Genomic DNA, 23,843 nt, shown 5'->3' with positions numbered 1-23,843 from the left:
CTTGCTCCTATGATGTAACAACAGATACTCTTTATCGCGAGACTGTTCTCCGGATGCCATCACTGTGTGCATCTAGAATGCATAATTTACCCCGGATACGCCTTGGTCTGAAAAGGCCAGGAGAGAGGATATTGTAACAACACCCCAAGCTATTTAGTTGGGTGGGTATTTGATAACTAATATCTATACAGGCGTGAAAGCATGGGCTAGGGCACTATACAGGTTTCTTGCGATACTGTGGCATTACCACTATCACTTTTGCTAGGATAGAAGTACGCTTACAACTTATTACTTCTAAATTTGATTGCATTTTACTTTACGGTCACTTCTACGGTTCAGTCAACCCGGCCCACGTATTTTCGGATGTTTTATTTATTATAATGCTAATTATATGAAAAAAGGCTTCTCGACAATCTCCGTATTATACTGGCATGATATGGTAACAGGCATCCTACTCAGGGCGATTAAAATAAAATGCTGTTTCGAACCCGGGACCAAAAAACGAAGCCGGAGCTAGGCCCCTAGTTCTTAATTACACATGTGTAATCCCTTCGTGGACAGATAAGTTACAGCCTTTCTTCGCTGGAAAAGAAGAGAGAGTCCAAAAGGGGACTCCGTATTAGTTATGGAATAACTAGTTACTCGCTGCGTAGTAAGAGGGAGCAGGTCGGGATGATCGCAATAGTAATAAAGGGCAGAGGGAAACATGATGTTTCGAACCCGGGGCAAAAAGCGAAGCCGGAGCTAGGCTCCGAGTATAACTAGAGTACCAAACGAGTTGGTGGCTCAGTGGAATGTCGCTAATGCAACTACGTTATATGGTGGCCACTTCGCTGCGGGACTCCAGCATTACGTCGTACATAAGGGGCTGCCAAAATTCCATCTGACCGAAGACTGGCTGCAGCTAAGCGAGGAGTATTAGACGCGGATCTATGTTTATCCTGCTGGTAGTGTAAATGGCAAAGGCTATGAATCTTATTAAATAGTCTATAAAATGCAAAGATGATCTTTCGAGTTCGAGTTGCTCTCCTTCAGTAGCAGAAACTTAGGGCAATCAAACACAATAATGAAAAAAAAAAAGAAAGATACCTTATACAAGGCTGTGGGTAATCAGTAAGGGATATTGTTGGTCAATAGCTGGAATTGGTCGTAGCCCTTGGTTGACATGCTGGCATAGCTCTTGCGAATGAGTTCTCTCATATACTGGGCTGCTTCTTGTTCACTCTTCTCCAAGACGAACCGGTCACGGAAATTGGTCAGTGTATGGGGTGTGAAGCAAGGCAGGCCGCTGTCCAGCATGAGAGTGACTATGTGCGAAAGTTTCGTGGTATATGGCCTTGAGGCGAGGAAGGCTTTTACCACAAGAGATTCGAACCAGCGGTACGATTGGGAGCTGGCGTTGTGCGATGCTGTGTGGGCGCTGGATGGGGTAGCAGTAGAACCCGAGGCTGAGGCCGCGGTCGATGAAGGTGGGTTATACCCACCCATGACAGCAATCATCTCCGTGGTCAATTTGAACGGAGCACGTTCAAACCGTACTCCACCCGGTGCAATATCGAAACAGAATCCGAAGTCGATATGGAGTATATGGCCTGCATCATCGATCATGATGTTTCCGTTGTGTCGATCCTTGAACTGAAGCAGGTATGAAATGACTGAATAGGCAGCCATACTTTTGACAAAGTTGCTTCGGGCTTCTTGGAATTTTATCGACTGCTCCCCTCCGTACTTCGATACGAAGTAGTCGTATAGCCCGTTGACTGCCTCACGTCCGAGCATGTCTCGAGATATCGAGTTGGGTAAGACGTCGATTACACCACAGCCAGGGGCGGTGGCCACGACTCGGTACGGGAAGACATAGACGTCCAATCCAACGCTAGCGAAGATTTCACGGAATGCAGCGATCATTTGAATCGCAAGAACGTCTTGACGGCAATCATCTCCAACTTTAAAGATGGCAGACTGCCATACCTCATACGTTGCTGATTGTGAGGCTAGGCTCTCACGCTTGGTTTGTACGGCTGACTCTTTAACTTCTGACAACTGCAAAGCCGCTTCTTCCTGGCTAATTTCTTCAGCAGGAGTGACGGCATTGCTACCGTCTTCAAGGTTCCTTGTCTTTTTGATTCGGAATGTCGCCATGTAAGGTGCCTTGGCATGACTCTGTAAAGGCTTTCCCGACTTTCGATCAATCCCGACCACCACGCCATCGGGGTTACTTGGAAGGTACACGCCAACTTCAACTTTAACTTTCCGCAGTTCCTCCGTAATCTTCTCTTTTTTCTCTTGTTTTGTACGTTTGATGTACGGTCGTAGCTTTCCCGAAATGCCAGTGATCTCATTGAAGAACGCGAATTCCCTCTCGTAAAATTCTCGATCTTCATCGGTGAAACTTGCAATAACAGACTCCATGAATCTATCCAGCACAGGTTTGAGCGGATCCGGCTGTTCCATTGTTAGCTTAGCTTTCAGGGAAAATATATAGTGGGATTGAGGGGAAGGGCTTACAATCTGCGAGTCTTCATCCTTGTAAGCATTTGCTTTCATATTCCAAATGACCTGATGAGCAAACATCTGTGACAGTTGGGCAGTATTCAAAAGATAGCGCTCGATGTATCCTAGTGCATCATATCGTAAAGCCTGCACAAGTTGCGGAACATAGAAAAGACCAACATCGACAGGGAAGCTTTCGAGAGACCGCATGGCGTACTGCAAGATAAATGGATGGTTGCCATATGCCGGTAAGAGGTAAGTGACAGCAGAAATTGGATCGATCGGCTCCCAGTAAAGGAGGTACTACAATTGTATATCGTCAGGAATATATGTATATACGCCAAGATAAAGATGTAAAACTTACCTTGAGTTGGAATGAAACGTCTTCGGGGAGCGATGGCCCCAGTAGGATTTCCAATGCATTTGGCTCCTTGAGTGCCTTTTCAGGGAAGTTAAGCAGAAGCCATCTGATTTCATTGCTTAACTTAGCGGAGGGAAATCGAGACCCCAACTGGAATGCTAAACTTGGGTTTTCGTTCCATGCCGGCCGAAGAAGCCCTGTGACGGTCTCCTAAAATAAAAAGTCAGTGATCCCTTTATGCAAAGCAGCAAACCAGGTAACCAACCTCAGTGACAGATTTATTAGCAGTCCCATAGAAAAAGGATGACTTTCTCTCATGATCTAGGGGAGAAAGCCAGACTTTGAGGCGAGATCGTTCATTTCCGATTAGAATCAGCAGCAAATCATGCTTCGTTTGTAGTGATTTACGAGATTTCGAATCCACTACCTCCTTCCAAGATACAGTCTCTAGCATAGACTCAATATCATGGAGGACCTGGTCTTCTGCTTTTAATTGTAAGCGATTTCCACCAAATGACCATCTAAAGTGACTCCTGATTAGCAAAGACCCTAAGGTAGAGTATGAAATGAAAAAACTTGCCTTGGTGAATGGCTAAACCAACTCAACCCAGCCGAAAGTATTTGATCTTTGAGTTTCCATGATCCAACATTACTCTGGCCAGAGCAGGAATGGAGTACCTTTAGGCTGAACAGTACGACGTGGAAATGGATCTCACGAGCCAGTGGATGGGCCGTTGAATCCCTCATCGCAATCAATGTTTCACTGACCAAACGTCTGAATACCTGCTGGATATGTAAATTGCCTAGCCTGCTCGCGTTGAAATGGCTTTCTAGAAATTGTAAAATGAGCAAATGAGGAGATATAACATTCTGAGCTTTCCTGTGACGCCTGACAATTGCCTCCTTATCAGAGGGTAACGATTCAAGCTTTGTCATGAAAGGGTTTTTATGTCTAGAAATAGGCTGTTAGTTATGTCTTCATGACAAAAAAGGAGGGTATATTACTTGAAGTTTGGATCAAAGATCCCCTGTTTACGCCGGATGGTGCGTTCCCATGCCTGCGCTACTTCTACCAAAATCCTTGATTCCATGGCCGGTTTCTCGTTGATCACTCCGAGCCACAGAGCAATGCCCATCCTAATGGACTCCTTGGTGAATATCTGGAAGGGTATGTTGACGAGGTGAGCAATAATCGCTGGGTGACTCTCGTCGGTATTACATAGGAGAGCGGCAGTGCGCCGGAGAATGTGACGAGGCAGATCCAATGAGATGTGTTTCTCTGTTCTAATCTGAATCTCCAGGGCCGCGAGGGCTTCTTGCACAGTCTCGGGATAGTCAGTTGTCCGGGCAGTGGTGCTTTGACCTATCGTAAACGTTAGAGCCTTGACGCTCTGCCATATGGAATACAATGTGGTCTCACCGTAAGTTATTGCTAGAGGCTGCTTCCCTCTACGCGCTGGGGCTGCTTCGGAATAGCGATATTCTTGTCGCGTCGTGTACTGGGATATGAAGTCGGAAGCAACATTTAGGACCATGCCACCAGGGTTATCGATTGATCCTACAGGTCGTTAATATAATCAAGGATGATAACATGTATCAAGATACAGAAATATACCTACCCAGTCGTTGGTCAGCGAGGGGGATGGCTGAGCCCATCTCAAGTGCTAATGAACGGCCCATTGTTATGTGGCCGTATACACCATCGTCGTCATAATCAGAAAGGTACGTCTAGATAAGCGATTACATATTAGCTGTGATTCGTATATAACCTTTGTGCATTATGAATTACCTGAAGTAGGCCCTTGATGTCCAATGGTGCCATGTTCATAACACTCGAGATCCAGGTACGAGCCGAATCATGAACATTTTTCAAAGTACGTCTCCTGAAATCGTAGTTGTCTGATAAAACTATCTGGACAGTCCGTCTGCTTGATGTGAAGGTAGACTTCCAAGCAAATTCATCCATTTCCTCATCCATGCACGACGACCAAAGCAAGGTAATCAGGTCCAACAGGGTAAAGAGAGATAGCTTCTGGCATAAGGCTGATGGACATTGTATGATTATTTTATTTGCGGCCAGCGTAGCAGTTTGCTGGACTTGGGCAATGCGATGGCAACAGGCAATAAAAGTGTCAGCCAACTGCTTGGCGATATAAGGAGCAGAAAATTTAACTGCTGTACTTCTTAGGGCTTTCTCCAGATAGACGGTAACAACCTTATCGGCAATTGCTCTCATGCAATTGCCCATTTCTGACGTGTTCAGGGTAGGGTCGAGGAAGTAGGTAAACACTTTTGTGCAATCACCAGAATTGGCACGCAGCGTTTCTATAAGAAGCGCAGCGTTTAGAAAGAGTGCCTTGGGATAATTCAAGCGTCGGATATCATATTCTTGAGCTGGTAGCTCGGCAGTGAGATTTTTCTTCTTGTCAATAGTGGTGTGAGGGCTCTGGCCACGCCTTAGAATTGTGTTCAGCTCTATATCACTTTCTAGCAACTCGGCACGATTTTCAGAGACAAGAGGAGGTGAATGTTCAGCTAAAATCCGGAGTTGTTCATAGTGCTCCTTTCCGAGGTCTGAGCGAAGGGAGATATCGTGGGCTGCAATGTTGAACCAAGCATCCCGGAGCATATCTGTGATATCATCAGTATCACATACTCCAGCAGGCAATTGTTCTAGGCTGCCTGCTCTAGCAAGGATGATTGCAAGCGGCTTGAGTATAGGAACAATCTGCCTAGCTGTTGACTCGATATCATCTGGGTGAACTTTTTCACGCTCAACGGCAGTTCCCTGGTTAACTAAACTCTCAAGGAGGTATACCAAGTAGATCTTGAACATTTCACTGCTTGGGTCAAGGTGAGCAGCAAGATGGTTTCTTGCTTTGTGTATCTATTCGTTGCTATGTTAGAGAGAGCGGTAGAATGGTAGACGTAATCTATAGACTTACCGCCTCAAGCATCAAGTTATTGCCCTGGGCAAAAGTATCTCTCAACAGGCGAGAATAGAACTTCAACAGGAGGCGAAACTCCGCGGGTTCACTCTTTTGAGACAGTGCTGCGGTCTCTTGGATGATGTATGCATCAACTACGACGTTTACTTTACCAATCTTTTGCACCAGCATAGACTGTGCAAGGGCGACTATCTTGCTATCCTCACTATTAGTGGCAATTGTTACGATTGCGTGTACCACATTTCTAGCTGTAATAGAGGAGTCGCCTTCTCCGTCAATAGCAAGCGATAGGAAGCTCTCATTTGTCGGATGGGGCCGTGGCTCAATGGACTGAGGATAGGTAGTGCCTGAATCCGCGGTAAGGGTAGTGGCAGTCTTATCTACTGTGGGGCCAGAGCTAAGGACGTTTCCAAGGGAATACAAAGTGCCTATGACGGTATCATGAGAAAGAAGGCGGAGATTCTGGGCTAGGCATTGGGCAGCCAGTGCAACCACTGGGCTACTTTGGCCATTTTGCACAATGAATCGAAGAAGGGAACGAGTCAGGCCGGCTGCACTGCCCCGGGAGAGCCTTGCTAGAATCACAGCAGCCTTGAGAACGACTGTTGCAAGCTCCCTGTTCACCATCTGGTCCGCATCCGTGATGGTGCTCTCCAGGGATGTGAAAAGCAAATCCAGATCCACAGAATCCTGGTCGACCATGATGCAGTTGATAGAGCACATTATTGACAGCGTTTTTACTAAGAAGGCAAGGCGTTGTTGCCAGGTGGAGCTAACTTGCAAATAATCCGACCCTTCTTCGAGGAGGTTGATCTGGTCACCTGCAATTTCTGCGGCGTATCTCACCAGGCTGGTCATACCTCGGTCAGAGGTTTTGACAGCATAGCCACCGTCCGCATAACGAGATAAAAGAGTATCATCTGATAGTTGCGTTCCATCCCGTTCGACAGGAGATGTGCAGGATTTTAGAAAGGCCATGAACGCCTGTTGCAGCAGCATCGAGCCAAGGGGACGGCCGTCAGCCGCATACTGGCGGGTGTATCGTCTCCAGTCATGTAGCAAAGGGTCCGGCGAGCGAGAATTCCGTATGCCAGAAGATATTGTCTCTACCGCAACCAGAAACCGCTCTGAGAGAATGATGTGTAACTGCTTTACAATAGCAAGGCGGTCCAACGGTGCCCAAAAATGAGGGAATTCGGAAGAGGCCCGAAGAAAGCCTACGAGGGAGACCATGAGAGCAGCCAGATCCGTGGATTCATGGCTGTTGACATGCATCCCTGTCCCTTCTGCATCAATGACGGCCGGCAGCCGCTCTGTTGCCTGATGACAGTTCTCCAGATACGCATCGATAGCCTCATAAACGTCATTCTGCAGCGACTTGTGCCTAGATCCGAGAGAAAGCAAGGCGGCAACGACATCATGGGTTAGGGTTTCCCATGGAGAAGGCCTGTATGTGTGTAGGAAAGGAGAAGAATGGACCCGTAGTGTATAGATGGTTGGTAGACGGCTGACAAGCAGTGAGACAAGCTTTGCCGCATGGTCTGCACGCTGGACGGAACCTGCTGCTTTGCACAGAGCAAGCAGAACGTCTAGTTCTCGAATCCCCTAGCTCCATTCTTAGCCGTCTGTTCATGTAGGGGGAGGGTGGGAAGGAGGCTGTACACTTGGGGCACAGCGAGCCTGCGAGCCACCGGAGGGTGCCTTGGGGCCACAACAGGCCCTTATGAGCCTCTCTACATCCGAGTTCCCAAGATCATCGTCTGGTCTGGGGTGTCTTGTGGCTAATATCGCAAGCTTCTCGAGTGCGGCACGGCGGATATACGACGGTGAGTGATGCCTGAAGCTCCCACGGTTAGCCACATCCACGCCCAACAGGAGACAGGACACTTACATATCCGGTTCAACCAAGCCTCGTCGTCCGGGGGTCTCCTTGCCCTTTTCTTTTTGACACTCAAGGGGGGCTGAAGCGTGAGTGTGCGGGTTGCTTGTATCTTCTCTACATCTTTTGCTCCCTTGAAAGCCGCTGAGATGGACGCCAAGCCGAGGCTTGCATGACTTTATTACATCAGACACAAAACGACTGGACGTCAACATCGCAAAAGCAGATGCAAGAGACGCAGGAAAAAAAATACTTGATACATGAATATGCATACAAGGATCGTAAGATCATGTTTAAGCCACACTCTCTTCTTCTCTGGGGGAGGGAAACTACTCTACGGTGAGGCGAGAGACGGCGCGTCCCTCAGGCTCATATTCCAGCTCTCTGGATGCATGAAACGACTGCATGCAAGCCAGTGGTGAAAACAACAGAAGCCAGAAAACAGCCTTGATCATGTACTTTTTCTATTGATAATACAAGTGTAGGGAAAATAACAAGAAAACAAAATAAGAAAAATAAAAGCAGCGGGAATGCGGCTCTAATGGCGGCCAACCTTATAAAGAGAACGACTTCGCATCCTCGAAGTTCACCAAAAGTTCAAAAAGTTCAAGCTAGAGAATTTCACCCCCAAGCCTGCCATTGACCATAAGTGCCGTATTTCGCCCGATCTAGGGCTTGCTGCAGCTTGGTCTAAGGTTGTCTGGGCCATATTCAAAGAAGTCGAAAGATACTTACAGCGGCATTCTCACCGTACATGGTACATAGCCGCTCTCGCCTCGACTGCTTCCATCAGCCTTTACGGCGCCCATCTTGACCTTTACAGCGTCGCAGAGTGTATGCTGTCTTTTTATCGGCAGTGCGCTTTGGATTTGGATATCTGTGAAGCAATTGGCGGGCTGCTCTGTGGTATCCTTAACTACCCCGTCGACATCAACTATATAGGGACCAAACATGCCTCCACAGAGGGAGAAGAGCCACCTAAAGCGAGAAAGGGTGAGTTATTCTTGAGCTTCAGCGTTCCGTTCATCCTTTGAGAGCTCGGCCTTTGCTAACTACTTCATTTTCACTAGGGCAATGCGGACCTTGCGCCTGACTCGAAGAAACCACGGAGGTCACCTCGAATCGCATCCCAATTGCAGTCAGATGTTGGATATCTACCTTCTCCCCTAGGGATAGAAGTGGTTCCGGAAAACAGGGGTAAGGATGTTACTGTTTCTCCTCCAGAGGAAGGTCGCAGTCAGATGCCCCGAGGTCAATCTCCAGAGGAATCCTGCCCTACCCAAGGTTTCTCCCAATACCCTCCCGTACAGTCCATAGACGATGTTGAAGACGAGGTCGCCCAGGGCATCTGGGGCTATCTCACTCCGCTGGATAACAATTTTGGAGGCCAATTGGTCCTGAAGAAGCGGGACAGCACTACAACTACCCCCGTAGTTGGGACGGTATCGACACCAGGAAGCACAAAATCAAAACGAGGAACAAGAGAAATCAACCGTGCTGGATACCTGATAGGCCGGCACCACGAGTGTGGTGAGCGCTAACCTTTCAAACTCCCAGGCAGCCGACCCAAGCTAATCACCTTCTACTGTAGACTTCAGGCTTAAAATTGCCACGATATCCAACCGCCATTGTCTAATATTCAACGAAAATAGGGGAGGAGACTCCGTTGCAATCGTAGAAGATCTCTCCAGCAATGGCACATTCATCAACGATGCCATCATTGGCAGAAATAAGCGCAGAGAGCTCGAGAATGGTGACGAGATCACCATCTTAGACGAATCCAGATTTATCTTCAACTACCCACGGAGCCGTAACACAAACAAGTTCCGCCAACAGTATAACGTCTTTGATCTGCTGGGCAAAGGGCATTTTGCATCCGTCTATCTATGCGCTGAACGCTCTACCGGGATGCAATTTGCTGTCAAGCATTTTGAGAAGCGCCCGAACGCTGTTCAAAAGCTAGATCGTGAAGCACTCCAGCAAGAGATTTCCATGTTGATGAGTGTCAATCATCCAAATATGCTGTGCCTCAAGGCTACCTTTGACGAGAGCGATGGCGTCTATTTGGTTCTTGAGCTTGCACCTGAAGGTGAACTGTTTAACTGGATCATTAGGCACCAGAAACTTACCAATGACGAGACACGGAAGGTATTCACGCAGCTTTTCCAAGGCTTGATGTATCTGGTATGTTCTCCTGGACTGGTGATAATGGTGATATTATATACAGCTAACTGTGACCACAGCATGAGCGAAATATCATCCATCGAGACATAAAGCCAGAAAACATTCTTGTTGTTGACAAAGATCTCACCGTGAAATTAGCCGATTTTGGCCTTGCAAAGATTGTCGGTGAACACTCCTTCACCACCACGCTGTAAGCCCTCCTAGCCTCCTGACTGTTTAATTGTGTCACCTGTTGCTAACAGCCCACTCTAGATGCGGAACACCTGGTTGTAAGTATTACCGTTGCTAATACGTCGTTATACCGTATATTGCAGTTTGTCTAATGATTAGTGTCAGACGTTGCCCCAGAGATATTGGAAGAATTCCCTAACAAACGCATGTACACCCGAGCCGTTGATATGTGGTCACTCGGAGTCGTACTCTACATCTGTCTCTGCGGTTTCCCTCCATTCTCGGATGAATTGTACGACCCAACACACTTCCCATATACCCAGAGAGATCAGATCAGGCAGGGACTCTACACTTATCCTACCCCCTACTGGCAGTCAGTTGATCGCCTAGCCGTCCATCTTATAGAGCGATTGCTTGTCGTCGACCCGACAAGGCGTGTTAAAGTTGAATATTGTGTCCAGCATCCCTGGATTACAGGCATCATGCCGGGCGCAACGGACAGCACAGACGGCTTAGTGGGGGCTATAGGCGATCTCGAGGTCTCGGAGGAGCGTCGTCCAACTATAACACGCACATATCTGAGTGATATGCACGAAACCACGATCAAGCAGGTGGTAACGAAGAAGCGTGACGACCCTGGCTCCCAAAAAGTAACTATATACCAGACTGTGAGCAAGGTTCCAGAGCCCAAGCCGGCTGCAAACCGGAACTCGAGGGAGTTCATGGAACTTGGTGGGAAGGGAGATCAGCTATTATTCGATGATCAGTCTGATGACGGCTCGTTGGAACTTGAAGGTGAAGCGCGTAAGCCGCTCTTCAACAAGGACGATGCCGATGAGACTCCTCGGGGAAGAAAGAAGTAGCAGGAGCAAGCCATATAAGGAGGAACAGACGTTTTGGCATGCTATATATATATATATATATATATTTCGGGCATTGGAGTTTTCTTTTCCCATTTTCTTTTGTTTCTTGTTCTTTTCCTTGGTTTATACCCCCGGTGGCGAGTGAAAGGGGTCAACTAATCGAAAGCTAGTTCAGCGAATTCCGTCCGGAAAGGTGTCTTGGGGATGCCGGGGAGTCTCTGCTTGGATTTTTCATTCATCTGTGATGTATTTAGGAGTACGATAGCGTCCACTCAGCAATGTATTTACTTGTTCCATCCGTGGCATGATATAACTTGCACAGCCACCAACCAACCATCCACCATCTACCAATTACTAAGCCGGCCTCCATTAAGCCGTGATGGCCTGATGCGCCCATCGTCAAGCTGCTCCAAAGGGCAAGGAAAAAGCTATGGAAATGTCTACATCAGGACCTCGTCGCCTTCCTAGAGAAACAAACCAGGCCTGAAAAGATGTTTTTGCCATATGAAAAGGGGGTCGCTGTAATTTTTGTATTGAAGATACGGCTGTAAACCAATAAAACCCAAGTAATTGTCAGGAACAATACGCTCTCTTACAATACCATACGCCCCCTTGCATATAATTCAAAAAAAGAAAAATTATATCTTAAATAAATGCGACTTCGACTTCAACTTTTCTTGCAATCCAAGAAGAGAGAAGAAGTGGAAGAGGAAAAGGAAGAAGAAAACACTTCACAGTCAATATGGGGCTGCTAGCTGATATTGTCTCTCGTTTCTGCGAGAATTGCTCTACCCTGTCCACCACCGCGCTCATTTCCAGCGGCATATCAGCTTTTATCGTCCTCTCCATCATCATCAACGTCCTCCTACAGCTTCTGTTTAAAGACCCAACAAAGCCTCCTGTGGTTTTCCACTGGGTCCCTATCATCGGAAGCACCATCTCCTATGGGATTGACCCCTATAAGTTCTTTGACGACTGCAAGGCGAAGGTTAGTTGTTGCCCATGGAGCTGTTTGAATGGCATGGTATAGCTAACATATATCTTTAGTATGGAGATATCTTCACATTCATACTCCTGGGAAAGAAGACCACCGTCTTTTTGGGTACAAAGGGCAATGATTTTATCTTAAACGGGAAGCTCAAGGACGTTTGCGCCGAGGAGGTCTATTCGCCTCTCACCACTCCAGTGTTCGGACGACACGTCGTTTATGACTGTCCCAACTCCAAGCTTATGGAGCAGAAGAAGGTGTGTACAGTCGTTTATTTCAGTCTTGGTCCTTGTAGGTGATTCTTCCGCTAACTCCGGCTCTCCATCAGTTTGTCAAGTTTGGCCTCACCTCCGAAGCACTTCGATCTTACGTCACCCTGATCACGAAAGAAGTCGAACAGTTCTTCGAAACATCCCCGATTTTCAAGGGCGACGCTGGAGTTTTCAATGTCAGCAAGGTCATGGCTGAAATCACTATCTATACGGCCTCTCGGTCTCTACAAGGCAAGGAGGTGCGCGAAAAATTTGACTCCAGTTTCGCGGAACTCTACTCTGATCTTGACATGGGATTTGCTGCCATCAACTTCATGTTCCCATGGGCTCCCTTCCCTCATAACCGCAAGCGTGACCGTGCTCAAAGGAAGATGGCTCAAATCTACACCGATATCATTCGTCAAAGGCGAGAGTCCGGTGGAAAGAAGGACTCTGAAGATATGGTGTGGAACTTAATGTCGTCTGTATACAAGGATGGAACTCCAATTCCCGATATCGAGGTTGCCCACATGATGATTGCTCTATTGATGGCCGGCCAACATTCCTCCTCTTCCACCGGATCCTGGATCGTCCTCCGCCTTGCCAGCCGCCCCGACATCATTGAGGAGCTCTACCAGGAACAGCTCCGTGTTCTAGGCAAGGATCTTCCACCGCTCACCTACGAATCTCTACAGAAGCTCGACCTTCACAACAACGTTATCAAGGAGACTCTCCGCCTTCACGCTCCAATTCACTCGATTCTCCGTGCAGTAAAGTCACCCATGCCTGTCGAAGGAACCAGCTATATCGTCCCAACCTCTCACAATCTCCTTGCCGCTCCTGGTGTTCCGTCACGCGACCCCCAGTACTTCCCTGACCCATTGGTCTGGAACCCACGCCGATGGGAAAACAACGCTGGCGTCACCGTAGTGGAGAGCAGCGAAGAAAAGACAGATTACGGATACGGTTTGGTTAGCAAGGGTGCCAACAGTCCTTACCTCCCATTCGGTTCCGGCAGGCATAGATGTATCGGTGAACAGTTCGCATATGTACAGCTCGGAACAGTAACAGCTTCTCTAGTGAGATTACTCAAGTGGAAGCAAGTTGAAGGCACCAAGCCCGAAGTGCCACCTACTGACTATTCGGTGAGTTATTCTTTACCTTCCCTCCCTTTCAGGCATATAACTAACTTGTCATCAATAGTCTCTCTTCTCAAAGCCCCTTGGCAGCCCAATGGTCGCATGGGAGAAGCGAAAACAGCCATCTCAGAAATGATAATCACGATTGCGGACTGAATCATGTTTATTTTTGCCATTTTTTATTTTTGTTTTTGCTTCTTCTCACGTCTTTTATACACTGGGTTCCACCTTACGGTCATCCAAGTGGCGCCTTGGAATAGAGCATATGTAATAATCTTGATCATGCTTCAAACGCGTATGTAGATAATAGTACTTTAATGCACTCCTGATAACAACTAATAATAAGCCGGATAAACAGAAAATTAGACAATGTGTTCTTCAGTTTTTCTGCATTGATAACAAAAAAGGTGTAATATACATTGAGAAATAGTACATGATCCCTCAGCTGGGATAGTCTAGTATCTAAACAGTAATATCCAAGCCGGCAAGGTCGGAAATTAACCGGCTAGAAAAAGCGTTAATTCCTCTCTCCCCCTTTCAACTCCGGCACCATACCAGACACCTAAGCAGCCGCCTTCCTTCTCTCTGCCAGTGCCCTCTTCGCCCTGATCTCTTTCTGCCTTCTCTGGCCACCGTCAATTTTCCTGCCACGCTTATGCTCCCACATACCATCCGTAACCTGGACCTTGACCGCCGTACTCCATGTATTTGGAATAATCTGAGCATACGGCCCTTTAATCATATTCCCATGGTGCAGCTTATAATGGGCGAATTTCTTGAGAGGCTTGGAGGGGTCCTTCAGCTCTGTTTCACCGGGCGGTAGATTGACAATCGCATAGCGCATTCCAGGTGAGAGAGTTGCGGTGCCCATTGAAGCAACGTCCAAGGGCTTTTCGTCGGTGTTGGCAGCTTTTCCGCTCTGGACATCCTTTGCAGATTCAATAGGAACCTCAACAGCTCTCAATTCAGCAACCCCGTCAACAACATTTTCCAGATCACCGCCGGGACCGTAGTCCTGTTGTCTGAACTTCTCCCTCCACCGCATTATGTATCTCCTATCCCTTGTCATCTCTATGCCCAGCTCTCGAAACTCAGCTGAATCGGCTGTGAACAACTGCTTCCATCCGGTAATTTTGCTGGAGTATCTAGACATATTCCGTCCAATTAGACGTAGGAATGTTTCGACATCAGGCACAAATGGAGTAGGTGATGGAACCGCTGCGGGTTTTCGAGATTTGTGAAGGTAGCGCACGCATAGTTGATGATGAGGGTTTATAATGGAATTGAAAACTCGAATCGGGAGGGACGTTTTGGCATTGAAGCCCGGTATACGTGAGGCAGCCATGGTGATTATTTCTTTTGCATCTAGTCTGGCCGTGTGTCGAAGCTTGGGAGTGCAGCTGATTATCGTAGCTCAAGGCGTGTGGACAGCATCAACTGTGTGGAGGACAAAACTCCCACAGCACCAAGCGCCCAAGGCAAATGGCAAAGACCCGAAGCTGTGTCAGAATGATCCTCAATTGTGTGGTATAAAGAAGCCGTCCAGGTTGTTCTTCTGTTCTTGTTCAAGTTTTTGCAGCCAAAATTTTGAATTGACATCGAGATCGGATTATTAAATTCCCGGTTCCGGTCTCCTTTCGGCTCTTCAACATTGAAAGGTCAACTTCGACATTGAAGACAAGAAAACGAAGAGACAGAGAGCTATTCACGGCTCTTAGAGGCTCCTGTGGTCCTGTTTGGACTCTGTCTCACTGTTTGGTAACATTGCCTTTGTCTCTCGTAACCCGCGGTGCTATCCAATATCGCCGACAGTATGGCGGTATCGCCTCTTCCCTCTCAATTCCCTATCACTACCGGTGCTCCAAAGTCCCTAGCAATGCGCAACATCACATCTCAAGAGAGCCGTGCCACTCCTGGCAGTGATTCTACGGCTTCCAAACCGTCCGCCCCCGAACCAGAACTAGCGGAACAGTTGAATGCTGACGTCCGAAGGAAATATGTCAAAGGTACAGATAGAGAGATTCTCCTTTGATTTAAAGCTTTTAATGCTGACACCTGTTTTGTTTGATAGACAAAAAACTTGGTGAAGGTACATATGCAGTTGTTTACCTAGGCCATCTACGAGACGACCCCTCTTCTCTCGTCGCAATTAAGAAAATAAAATTGAACGCGGAATACAAAGATGGACTGTCAATGGATGCCATTCGCGAAGTAAAATACCTCCAGGAATTATCCCATCCGAATGTCATCGCTCTACACGATGTTTTCTCCTCAAAGGACCAGAATTTAAACCTTGTTCTCGAGTTTTTACCCCTTGGGGATCTTGAGATGTTGATTAAAGATAATACAATCCAGTACGGTGTAGCTGATATAAAGGCATGGATAAGCATGCTTGCGCGTGGTGTCTGGTTCTGCCACAAGAACTTCGTTCTTCATCGTGATATTAAACCAAACAACTTGCTAATAGGATCGGATGGAGAGGTTAAACTAGCGGATTTTGGTCTTGCAAGATCGTTTGCTGATCCATATCTGAACATGACGCATCAGGTTATCACACGATGGTACAGGCCGTTGGAATTACTCTTCGGCGCCCGACAGTACTCCGGTGCAGTCGACATATGGTCCATGGGCATGGTATTCGCAGAGTTGATTCTCCGCGTCCCCTTCGCGGCTGGAAACACAGATATGGACCAAATATCGAAAATTTGCGCAGCCTTTGGTGCTCCTACGGAAGAAAACTGGCCTGGCGTTACAAAGCTACCCAACTACGTCCCAGTTGAAGAGAATCAGGCTGTGCCCCTACAAGGCCGAGAGTTTTTCCTTCGCCAGTTTCCAACAGCTGGACCGTTAGGTGCTGATTTACTGCATTCCATGCTAAAACTTGACCCAAGGAAGCGAATTACCGCGACTCAAGTTCTGCAGCATCAGTGGTGGTTCGCTGAACCTCAGCCAACCAAGAAAGAAAACTTGCCACGGAAGTCAGGCGGGGAAAAGAAAATGGGCAACGACATGGGTAGGCGAGTTGGTGAAATCGATGAGGCAAAATTCAAGGGTGTTTCTCGTCAGCTCGACTTTGGGTCTATTAAGAAGAAATGAGGGAGTTTCTAACGCACTGGATCTTAGATCTAATATTTTTGGAATCTACGCACACAGCCTCGGGGCCAAACAAAACGTATACCAATATACTTCGCAACTTGGATAATATCAGGTATACCAAAACAACGGCGATACTGAGCATGCCAGGGAAGTTCACTACTCTCAATATGACAGGAACGGCCCCACGCGAAGAAACGCTCACGGAGTGCCCTAGAATCGCTGATTACCAGTCTCTTGAGGACAGAATATTGAGGTTATCCAGGGCGCTCCTATTAGAATGGACGACAGGGATTAGCCTCAATACCTTCAGCACATACAAGACCATGGGGCAGATGAGCATTGCACATGCTTTTTTGATGGAGATATGCCTAAGATGCTCAAGCAATGCATATATTATTAGTCGCCCTTAATTAACAGGCTTTTGTTTGAAAAACAACATAATGTCCTAGTTTGGATATCAAATTTTAGCTCGGTTGCCAAAAATTACAGCCATATTGATAATACTCTAGGCCTCATCTATTAATAGGAAGGGCATATGGTATTTAGCATAGTCAGATCACATGAGTAATGTACACTTTGAACGTGTCAAGCATGATGATATTAATAATGCTTAATTCTATGGGAACGATAATGTTCTAATGCAGAAATCTATGAATCGTTATGCTTCCTATGTCCAGTCACTTCTTGGGAAGAAGTGGCTCCCATGAGGGTATCCGTGTCCCAGCATCTAAATCCATGAGTTCACTTGCAGATGGAAGAGGTTTTTTGGCTACCGTTGGTGCTAATGAGGCACTAGCTCCTTTAAGCGTTCTTCTTGGAGATAATGAGGTGGCCATTCCTTCGGGTTGGCTTGTATTAGCATCCATTCCGTCCGCACAATGGCCACCAGTATGGTTGTCAGCCTTATAAGACGATATGTTTAATCTATCCTCAGATGCATGCTTGCTCAATTTTGCTGGCTTTCGAGGTATAGGAGGAGGTGTTTTCTTGCTGGTCACTATGGCTTGGGATGGTAAGGATGTGCTTTTGTCAAGTGGCTCAGAGCTCCCTATAACTCCTGTCATTGAACTAAAGGGAGCAACGGAATTAGAAGGGATTTGGCCCAAATCCAGGTCCACCGGTTCACTTGTGTAGCTAGAACCATCCCCTTTCTTCACATAAATCCAATCAGACCCTGGTGACGTTGAAAATGGATTCGCACCACGCTGTACATTGCTCACAGCACCAAGTGGCGGGGTGACAGTTGATCGGGCAGGCAGTCCTATATAAGCATCAGTAATGGGCATATCAAAGTCAAAAGATGGAATCAAATTGAATATTCTTACCATGATCAAGCCACCACTTGCGTTTGTCTGAGCTTGGAGGGGGAAGGCCAGGAGAAATGGAGTGTATCAGCTCATTCTCATCTACCTCGTCGTCGGACAGGGTATCCGTAGGATCTGGCAGGGGCATATTCTTCTGCTCTTCATAAAGCTGTCGACTTATTTCTTCTTTCCGCTTTTCATCTATTATTGATATGTCACATTCAAAAATAGCGTAAACAGGTCGATGGTCTGAGAATTTCAAGGGTGCAGTGTTGTAGGCGAGCTGACGTAGGATTCTTCCTCTCCAGAGGACTCTATCGCACCAGGCGGGGATCCTTTGTTTTTCTCTATAGCGATATTAGTATGCAGAAGAGAGACTAAGACCATATTCTTATAGCTTACGAGGTATCATATTCATCGGTGCCATTGTCGTATCGATATGTTGGTGGAAAGGTAACTGGCCCTTCCATATAGAATTGAAAAGCAAGGCCAGCGACCATTTGAAGGTTGAGCTATAGAAAGTTAGCCGCTATATGTAGATAGGATAACGTATTAACAATTACCTGATCATTCTGATATAGTGTCTCTAAATCTCCCTTTTCAATCAGGGGCCTTACACGCTCATTGCTCAGGCCTATCCTATAGTTAAAATCACCAAACCAGATAGTTGCATCATGCCCAACAATCGGCCTGTTCCGTTGGAATCTAAGGCCTTGGGCAATGGTGTGATAGTCACGGTTTCTTTCCTCATAGTTAGAGAAACCAGCAGCTAAATGAGCAGTGATGAAGCAAATCGACGTGTTGTTATAGTCCAGACGGATAGCACAAGCCCCCTTGTTCCCACCCATACCAGACAAACCAGTCTGTTATTTTGATGCTAGTTAGTCGAATCCCCAATATATAACGGCAAAGGGCATATAAATACCTTCTTCAAACTGCCCTCCACGTTTTTTATCTTCTTGATAACATCCTTTTTAACAAATAGCAGAAGTGCAGCGCCCACAAGCTGGCCACTCCTTAGCAAAACGTACTCAGTAGTCCCTCTTTTTCTAGCTCTATCGTTGAGTGATGTTATGACTGCGCTCTCCCATATCTTGCGCGTACTTGGATCAGTGGACATAATCTGCTGAGGACTAAGCTCGACAATTTCTTGGAATCCCACGCCTACTATGGTGGGTTCCCGGGATATATTATCAAGAGAGCCGTGCAGCCATGGACCAAGATCCTCTATAGCCCCTTCGCTGCGACCGTTTATGTTGAACGTTCCAACCCATATATTGATTTTTTCACTAGACGTAAACTCCTTCGTTCTCCGAGCAAGCTCACTGTTCACAGCATCCTTTATCGGGTCAAATAGATACACCAGTTCCTGGTTGGGCAACAGTCCCAGAAGGGTATCTATAGTGACCTGTTTTCCAGGATCCGTGAAGTTGTTAACAAATAGACGAGTGGCACTCTTGCGTATATCAGCAAATGACCCAGCAACTGACATGGTCCCATGTCTCGTAAACGACGACTTCAAGGCACCAGTTCCTGCGTATATTCTTGACAACATGTCCCCACTATCAGCCCATAAAGTTGAATGTTTCATCCAGAAATCTTGTGATGCACGACCGTTCCGCTGTTCGAGAAACATTTCAATTGCCATACGACTAATCATAGTTTGAATGAGATTGGTCCTATCCAAGCAATCTAGACAGTTCGTTCGGAAGATGCCCTCTTGTTGGAGAATAATGTTCCTTTGTCTGAACAGTCTGAGTTCTGAAGCTGAAAGGTTATTTTCATGGCCCAGGGGTGCTTCAGAGAGAAAGTATGCAAAACCTTCGACAGAGTCTCCTATGACATTCTGGATAAGACTGGCAGCTTCATATCCTGCAGGCCCTTTTGTTTCAGCGTGGAAGTCATATTCTGTTATTTTCAAGATGTCGTGCTCTGGCGCGGCTTTTAAATCACGGCCCTGGCGCAAAGGACTTCCGCGAACATGGTATATATATCTTTCTGATAGCTCTGCTTCCCCAGACTTGGCTTTGGCGAGTAGGTTTATTGCGTGAACAGCTCCATATTTCTCGGCTAAGGCTTCGAAATGTTTGTCAAATGCGAGTTGTGTGGCGCCAGTGGAGCGGCTGATGGTAATTTTCTGCTGACCCGGAATGTAGCCGGCCTCTTGTTCCCAGAATATCGGCACAGAGCCTCGAATCTGGGTATAGGAGAAGCATAATGCAGGAGGGATCCATAGAATAGTTTCTGTTTCAACGAAGTTTGCGACGTTTCCGTCATCATTAATGCCTCTAGCATTGAACCTAGTTCCCGCACGCCGGGAGGAAAGGCGAGATATCACGGTTAAGCTTGAAGGAAGATGTGAATCTATATCAGAGAAAAGGGGAGAAGAAGCAGGGATAGTTAATGACTGAGCAAACCCCCTAATAACCAATATAAGGAGTTGAGAGGAGTCTAATTTCTGTCGATCCTTCACACTCAGGCCGTTCCTGAGCTGTAATAAAGGCTTGATTAAAAATGAATTCCATAGAAAATCTTCGTCCAGACGCTCGACGTCATAAGCAACAGGGTCGTCGATTCTGTCGAATGTGAAGTCAGCCAATCTGTAGATCTATCATCCAATGAGTATTCCTTACCGGTCCTGAATGCGTTCAGTCAGATTAAAGTCAGAGCTATAATAAAACGACCCATCACTTAATAGTTTTCTCAGCGTTAGAGACGGATTTTCCGCTGGAGACTCATTCCCTTGGTAAGATATGCCACGATAGTGATTATGCGTATCTAAGTCAGGGTCCTGGACCAGGTCGTAATCAGGCCGGTTTAAGCAATCTGCAGTGGGTTTATTAGCCTCGATCAACCGGATGTAAACGGGAAAGGGGAGGAAAAGATGAATAGGATAGAGATAGGGGGCTCAGTACAGAATTCAACACCGTCGATCCGTTGAACCGTTTCTCCAGGCCTCACATTGGCGACAGCGGTTGCTTGAGAGACGATGCATATAAAAACCTCACTGTTGGCGAGTGCGATGAGACCCAATGTTCCAAGTCCAGTCCCCAGCGTGCGGTATTCAGCCAGAGGTATAGAATCGGCAGAAGAAAACTCGACAACGCATGTTGGATAGCTCAGGATCTCTATATTGCCAGCTATCTCTTCTCTTGAAAACTGATAGCGGATGGTGAGTGCGTAGCCGTTTGCCACAAGGACAACTGTGCGATCCGGCGCATCCTTGCAGAGGACTCGCACAGCCATCACGCAGGTATTTGGTTTGAGTATAGTATAGCAGCTCCCTGAACTATTTATTCAGCAAAGGTATAATAGTCGCAGTAACAATTGAGAGGACGGTTGAGTTCTCCAGTTGCATGTTTTTTTTCTTTTCCCTTAAACCATCCGCATCACCAGAAGCGTCACTGTCAGTCGCAAGTGAATCTCCCTTTCTGTCTCTTTTCTGTTTGGTTTATCTTGTAAGAAGAAGCGCCTCAGGAAGGCGTAAGTGACGGTTATATATTGTTTGGCTGATATAGAATGCTGCTTCTTCCGCAGAATCCAGCAGGTTGAATATAAAAATTGTTATGTTGGGAAGGGGAAAAAAAAAATAAAAAATAAAAATTTAATAAACAGAGAAGATAAGTGTCTGGCCACCTCACTTATTAAATATTAAATCATTGTTCAAATAGCTAGACGGAGAGCTCCGGTTCTCATTGTAAGTGTGTTGGTTGTTTTAACGCGGAGATTTACAAGAAGCACACTAGAAAGAGGTTTGTTTGAGATTAAGAAATATATAACTAGTATAGCAAACAAGCATTCCATAGACCTCTTCCTTTCTATACCTTGTCCCCATAGTCAGACAATAGAACAATAAAGTCAGAAGCTGTGTTTTATTTCCGGAGAGTTTCTATCTTTTCTTCCAACACTGCCTTCACAGCCTGGCTTGTGTCCTTATACTCCTTCTCGAGGAAGAGTACGTGTTTGGCTATCTCATTCTCAATTTCTAGTTTCCTCTTTGCTAGCTCTGATAGCCTTTCAAGCTGTGTTTTGCGGTATTCTAGACTATGGATATGTTAATAAACCTGTGAGAAGGAGGTCTTGGGTGGGTTCCAAAACCGGGTAGCAGCCTATAGTTAGCAAAGTAAATCAAGTACAACACCTACATAGCTTTTCTGTTTGACTGAGAAACCTCCTTCAGTTTATCTTCCATCTTTTTGACACAGGCTTTGTGCTGAGCCTGGATTTTTTGGCGCCCATCATTAGCTGCTTTCCTTCCTGCTACCTAGGAGGGAGAGATCACGGTTAATATTTCTGAAGTATACTGGCAGTATTCGAAAGCAAAAGCAGTTTTAACGACAGCATTTGCTTCTCACAGAATTGTTTAGTTTCTTAATTAAATCTGTCATTTCTGCAGCTGAGTCGACAGACAACCCGCTTTCGCTCTCCATTGTATCCGCTCTTCGGTTGCTTTTGCCACGAGAGTTTGGCCGTGTCTTTCTAGATCCTTGTCTCGGAGCCATTTCACCTCCTTCCACAGCCAAATTCAACAAGACAAAAGAGGATGCGCGAGGAGTTGCGAACTGCTCTGAAACTATCAAAAACTGTTAGAAGTTGAATTGTTCAAATTTCCTAAAAGGGACAAAAGAGGCATCTCGGAGATATATTATTCCGGAAGCGATGGCTTATGTAAACTTCTTTATTGCGGCGTCATATTAGTATAGTGGGCTTTGTGGAGGTTAAAGCGGCGGCACAGAAATATCTTATCAACCTTGAATTTTTGGGGATAAAAAATAATAAATTTTGTCTGCAACAAATCGACCACACAAATCTCAAGCCGCCACGATGGGGTTAGCCGGTCCTAAAAAGTAGGTGTATTGCTTGTATCAATTAAACCGTTCTTGCAATGTTCTAATTCCGTATCAGGAGGACAAAAATCTCAAACGACCCAAATAACACATCGTGGACACGATCAACTTCCGGCTATGGACACAAAATCATGACCTCCCAGGGCTGGGCCCCTGGTGATTACCTGGGCGTAGCGAACAGTAACCGAACTGATACTTACACCGCCGCCAGCTTCGGCCATATCCGAGTGTCCCTCAAGGACGATACCCTAGGTCTAGGTGCCAAACCCCGGCGGCCGCTCATTGACGATGAACCCACAGGATTAGACGCATTTCAAGGACTGTTGGGCCGGCTCAATGGGAGAAGTGAGGTTGAAATCGAAAAAGAGATGAAGGTGAAAAGGGATATCAAGGCCATGACTTATATTGAGCGAAGATGGGGCTGCATGAACTTCATTGGTGGCGGCTTACTGGTGCCGGACAAGGTCAACAAGATTCCGAATGGGGGAGTAAATAAGGACTCGGAGGATAGTGAGGGTGTGAGGCCTGTCGAGGAATCGGCAAGCGAAGATACGAATAAGAAAGAGAGCAGGAAACGGGAAAAGAGGGAGAAGAAGGAACGAAAGGAGAAGAAAGAAAAATCCAAGGAAAAAAAGAAGGAGCAGAGAAAGGAAGCGGAGGAATCTAGGGACATTGCGGATAGCGGCTTTGCGACTGAACTGTCGGCTCCTGGGTCTAGGGCGGGATCCCCTGGCGATGCAGATTCAAAGAGCGAGAAACAGAGGTCCAAAGACAAGAAAAAATCTAAAAAGCGGAAACGAAAGGAAGAAGCTCTGGCCAGTAAGAGCCAATCTCCGGCACCATCTGATGATGAGGATGCGAAGAGCGCAAAGGCAGATGATACCTCTTCACGGGTGGCAGCCCCTATTGCCGTAAAAGAGAGAGTTATCCCTATTTCTCGGCAGCTCTTACGGGGGCGCTATATACAACAAAAGAGACGGGCTGTAATGGACTCTAAGTCATTAAATGAGGTATGTCTACCCGGTACTACTCCTAACATCAAGCTCTAGTAACTAACAGGAAGTCAGATATTTATGACTGCAAGCTGATTTTCTCTACTTTGTTCTCTCTTGCTCAACCATGGCCCGGCTACTTTTTGAACACATATTTTACTATAGATCTAACTGAAAGATGTCTACATGATCTTATATACCCATGAAGCGCTAAAATAATATTCTATTCTGTGAACAGGCTCTCGATCAGACCTTATGTCCCCTTTCTCTGTTCCCCTTTCATAATTTGACATGCACCCTAGAACTATGAATGCAGATGCACAACTT

General features: G+C 46.5%; 8 protein-coding genes across 8 annotated transcripts; 4 read left to right on the top strand and 4 right to left on the bottom strand.

Annotated features, from left to right (window-relative positions):
- Positions 1 to 1,110: 1,110 nt before the first annotated feature.
- Positions 1,111 to 7,896, bottom strand: MCYG_07309 (phosphatidylinositol 4-kinase; the record flags this gene model as incomplete). The annotated part of the gene is made up of 10 exons (XM_002843480.1): positions 1,111 to 2,796; positions 2,858 to 3,064; positions 3,120 to 3,175; positions 3,457 to 3,806; positions 3,860 to 4,217; positions 4,474 to 4,582; positions 4,644 to 5,741; positions 5,800 to 7,407; positions 7,465 to 7,639; positions 7,694 to 7,896. 10 exons carry the CDS (start codon positions 7,894 to 7,896, stop codon positions 1,111 to 1,113), a joined length of 5,850 nt encoding a protein of 1,949 aa, XP_002843526.1.
- A 736-nt stretch (positions 7,897 to 8,632) lies between these two features.
- On the top strand, positions 8,633 to 10,899 carry MCYG_07308 (serine/threonine-protein kinase chk2; the record flags this gene model as incomplete). The annotated part of the gene is made up of 6 exons (XM_002843479.1): positions 8,633 to 8,674; positions 8,752 to 9,211; positions 9,273 to 9,865; positions 9,925 to 10,055; positions 10,118 to 10,146; positions 10,196 to 10,899. The coding sequence occupies 6 exons, from the start codon at positions 8,633 to 8,635 to the stop codon at positions 10,897 to 10,899; spliced, it is 1,959 nt and encodes a 652-aa protein (XP_002843525.1).
- A 742-nt stretch (positions 10,900 to 11,641) lies between these two features.
- On the top strand, positions 11,642 to 13,413 carry MCYG_07307 (cytochrome P450 51; the record flags this gene model as incomplete). Its single annotated transcript, XM_002843478.1, has 4 exons — positions 11,642 to 11,887; positions 11,947 to 12,144; positions 12,216 to 13,283; positions 13,342 to 13,413. The coding sequence occupies 4 exons, from the start codon at positions 11,642 to 11,644 to the stop codon at positions 13,411 to 13,413; spliced, it is 1,584 nt and encodes a 527-aa protein (XP_002843524.1).
- Positions 13,414 to 13,839: 426 nt separating this feature from the next.
- On the bottom strand, positions 13,840 to 14,622 carry MCYG_07306 (conserved hypothetical protein; the record flags this gene model as incomplete). The annotated part of the gene is made up of 1 exon (XM_002843477.1): positions 13,840 to 14,622. The coding sequence occupies one exon, from the start codon at positions 14,620 to 14,622 to the stop codon at positions 13,840 to 13,842; it is 783 nt and encodes a 260-aa protein (XP_002843523.1).
- A 468-nt stretch (positions 14,623 to 15,090) lies between these two features.
- MCYG_07305 (serine/threonine-protein kinase crk1) lies at positions 15,091 to 16,373 on the top strand (the record flags this gene model as incomplete). Its single annotated transcript, XM_002843476.1, has 2 exons — positions 15,091 to 15,283; positions 15,391 to 16,373. 2 exons carry the CDS (start codon positions 15,091 to 15,093, stop codon positions 16,371 to 16,373), a joined length of 1,176 nt encoding a protein of 391 aa, XP_002843522.1.
- A 677-nt stretch (positions 16,374 to 17,050) lies between these two features.
- On the bottom strand, positions 17,051 to 20,923 carry MCYG_07304 (SacI domain and endonuclease/exonuclease/phosphatase family protein; the record flags this gene model as incomplete). Its single annotated transcript, XM_002843475.1, has 7 exons — positions 17,051 to 17,634; positions 17,699 to 18,024; positions 18,080 to 18,189; positions 18,241 to 18,540; positions 18,603 to 20,277; positions 20,311 to 20,503; positions 20,593 to 20,923. The coding sequence occupies 7 exons, from the start codon at positions 20,921 to 20,923 to the stop codon at positions 17,051 to 17,053; spliced, it is 3,519 nt and encodes a 1,172-aa protein (XP_002843521.1).
- A 626-nt stretch (positions 20,924 to 21,549) lies between these two features.
- On the bottom strand, positions 21,550 to 22,179 carry MCYG_07303 (uncharacterized protein; the record flags this gene model as incomplete). The annotated part of the gene is made up of 3 exons (XM_002843474.1): positions 21,550 to 21,721; positions 21,823 to 21,941; positions 22,033 to 22,179. The coding sequence occupies 3 exons, from the start codon at positions 22,177 to 22,179 to the stop codon at positions 21,550 to 21,552; spliced, it is 438 nt and encodes a 145-aa protein (XP_002843520.1).
- A 322-nt stretch (positions 22,180 to 22,501) lies between these two features.
- On the top strand, positions 22,502 to 23,573 carry MCYG_07302 (G-patch domain-containing protein; the record flags this gene model as incomplete). Its single annotated transcript, XM_002843473.1, has 2 exons — positions 22,502 to 22,524; positions 22,583 to 23,573. 2 exons carry the CDS (start codon positions 22,502 to 22,504, stop codon positions 23,571 to 23,573), a joined length of 1,014 nt encoding a protein of 337 aa, XP_002843519.1.
- Between the last annotated feature and the right edge of the window lie 270 nt (positions 23,574 to 23,843).

The sequence above is a fragment of the Microsporum canis genome, genomic scaffold (assembly GCF_000151145.1).
Source record: "Microsporum canis CBS 113480 supercont1.7 genomic scaffold, whole genome shotgun sequence".
Classification (NCBI taxonomy): Eukaryota; Fungi; Ascomycota; class Eurotiomycetes; order Onygenales; family Arthrodermataceae; genus Microsporum; species Microsporum canis.
Note: the sequence above shows the minus strand (reverse complement) of the source record. Positions and strands in the feature narration are given on the sequence as shown.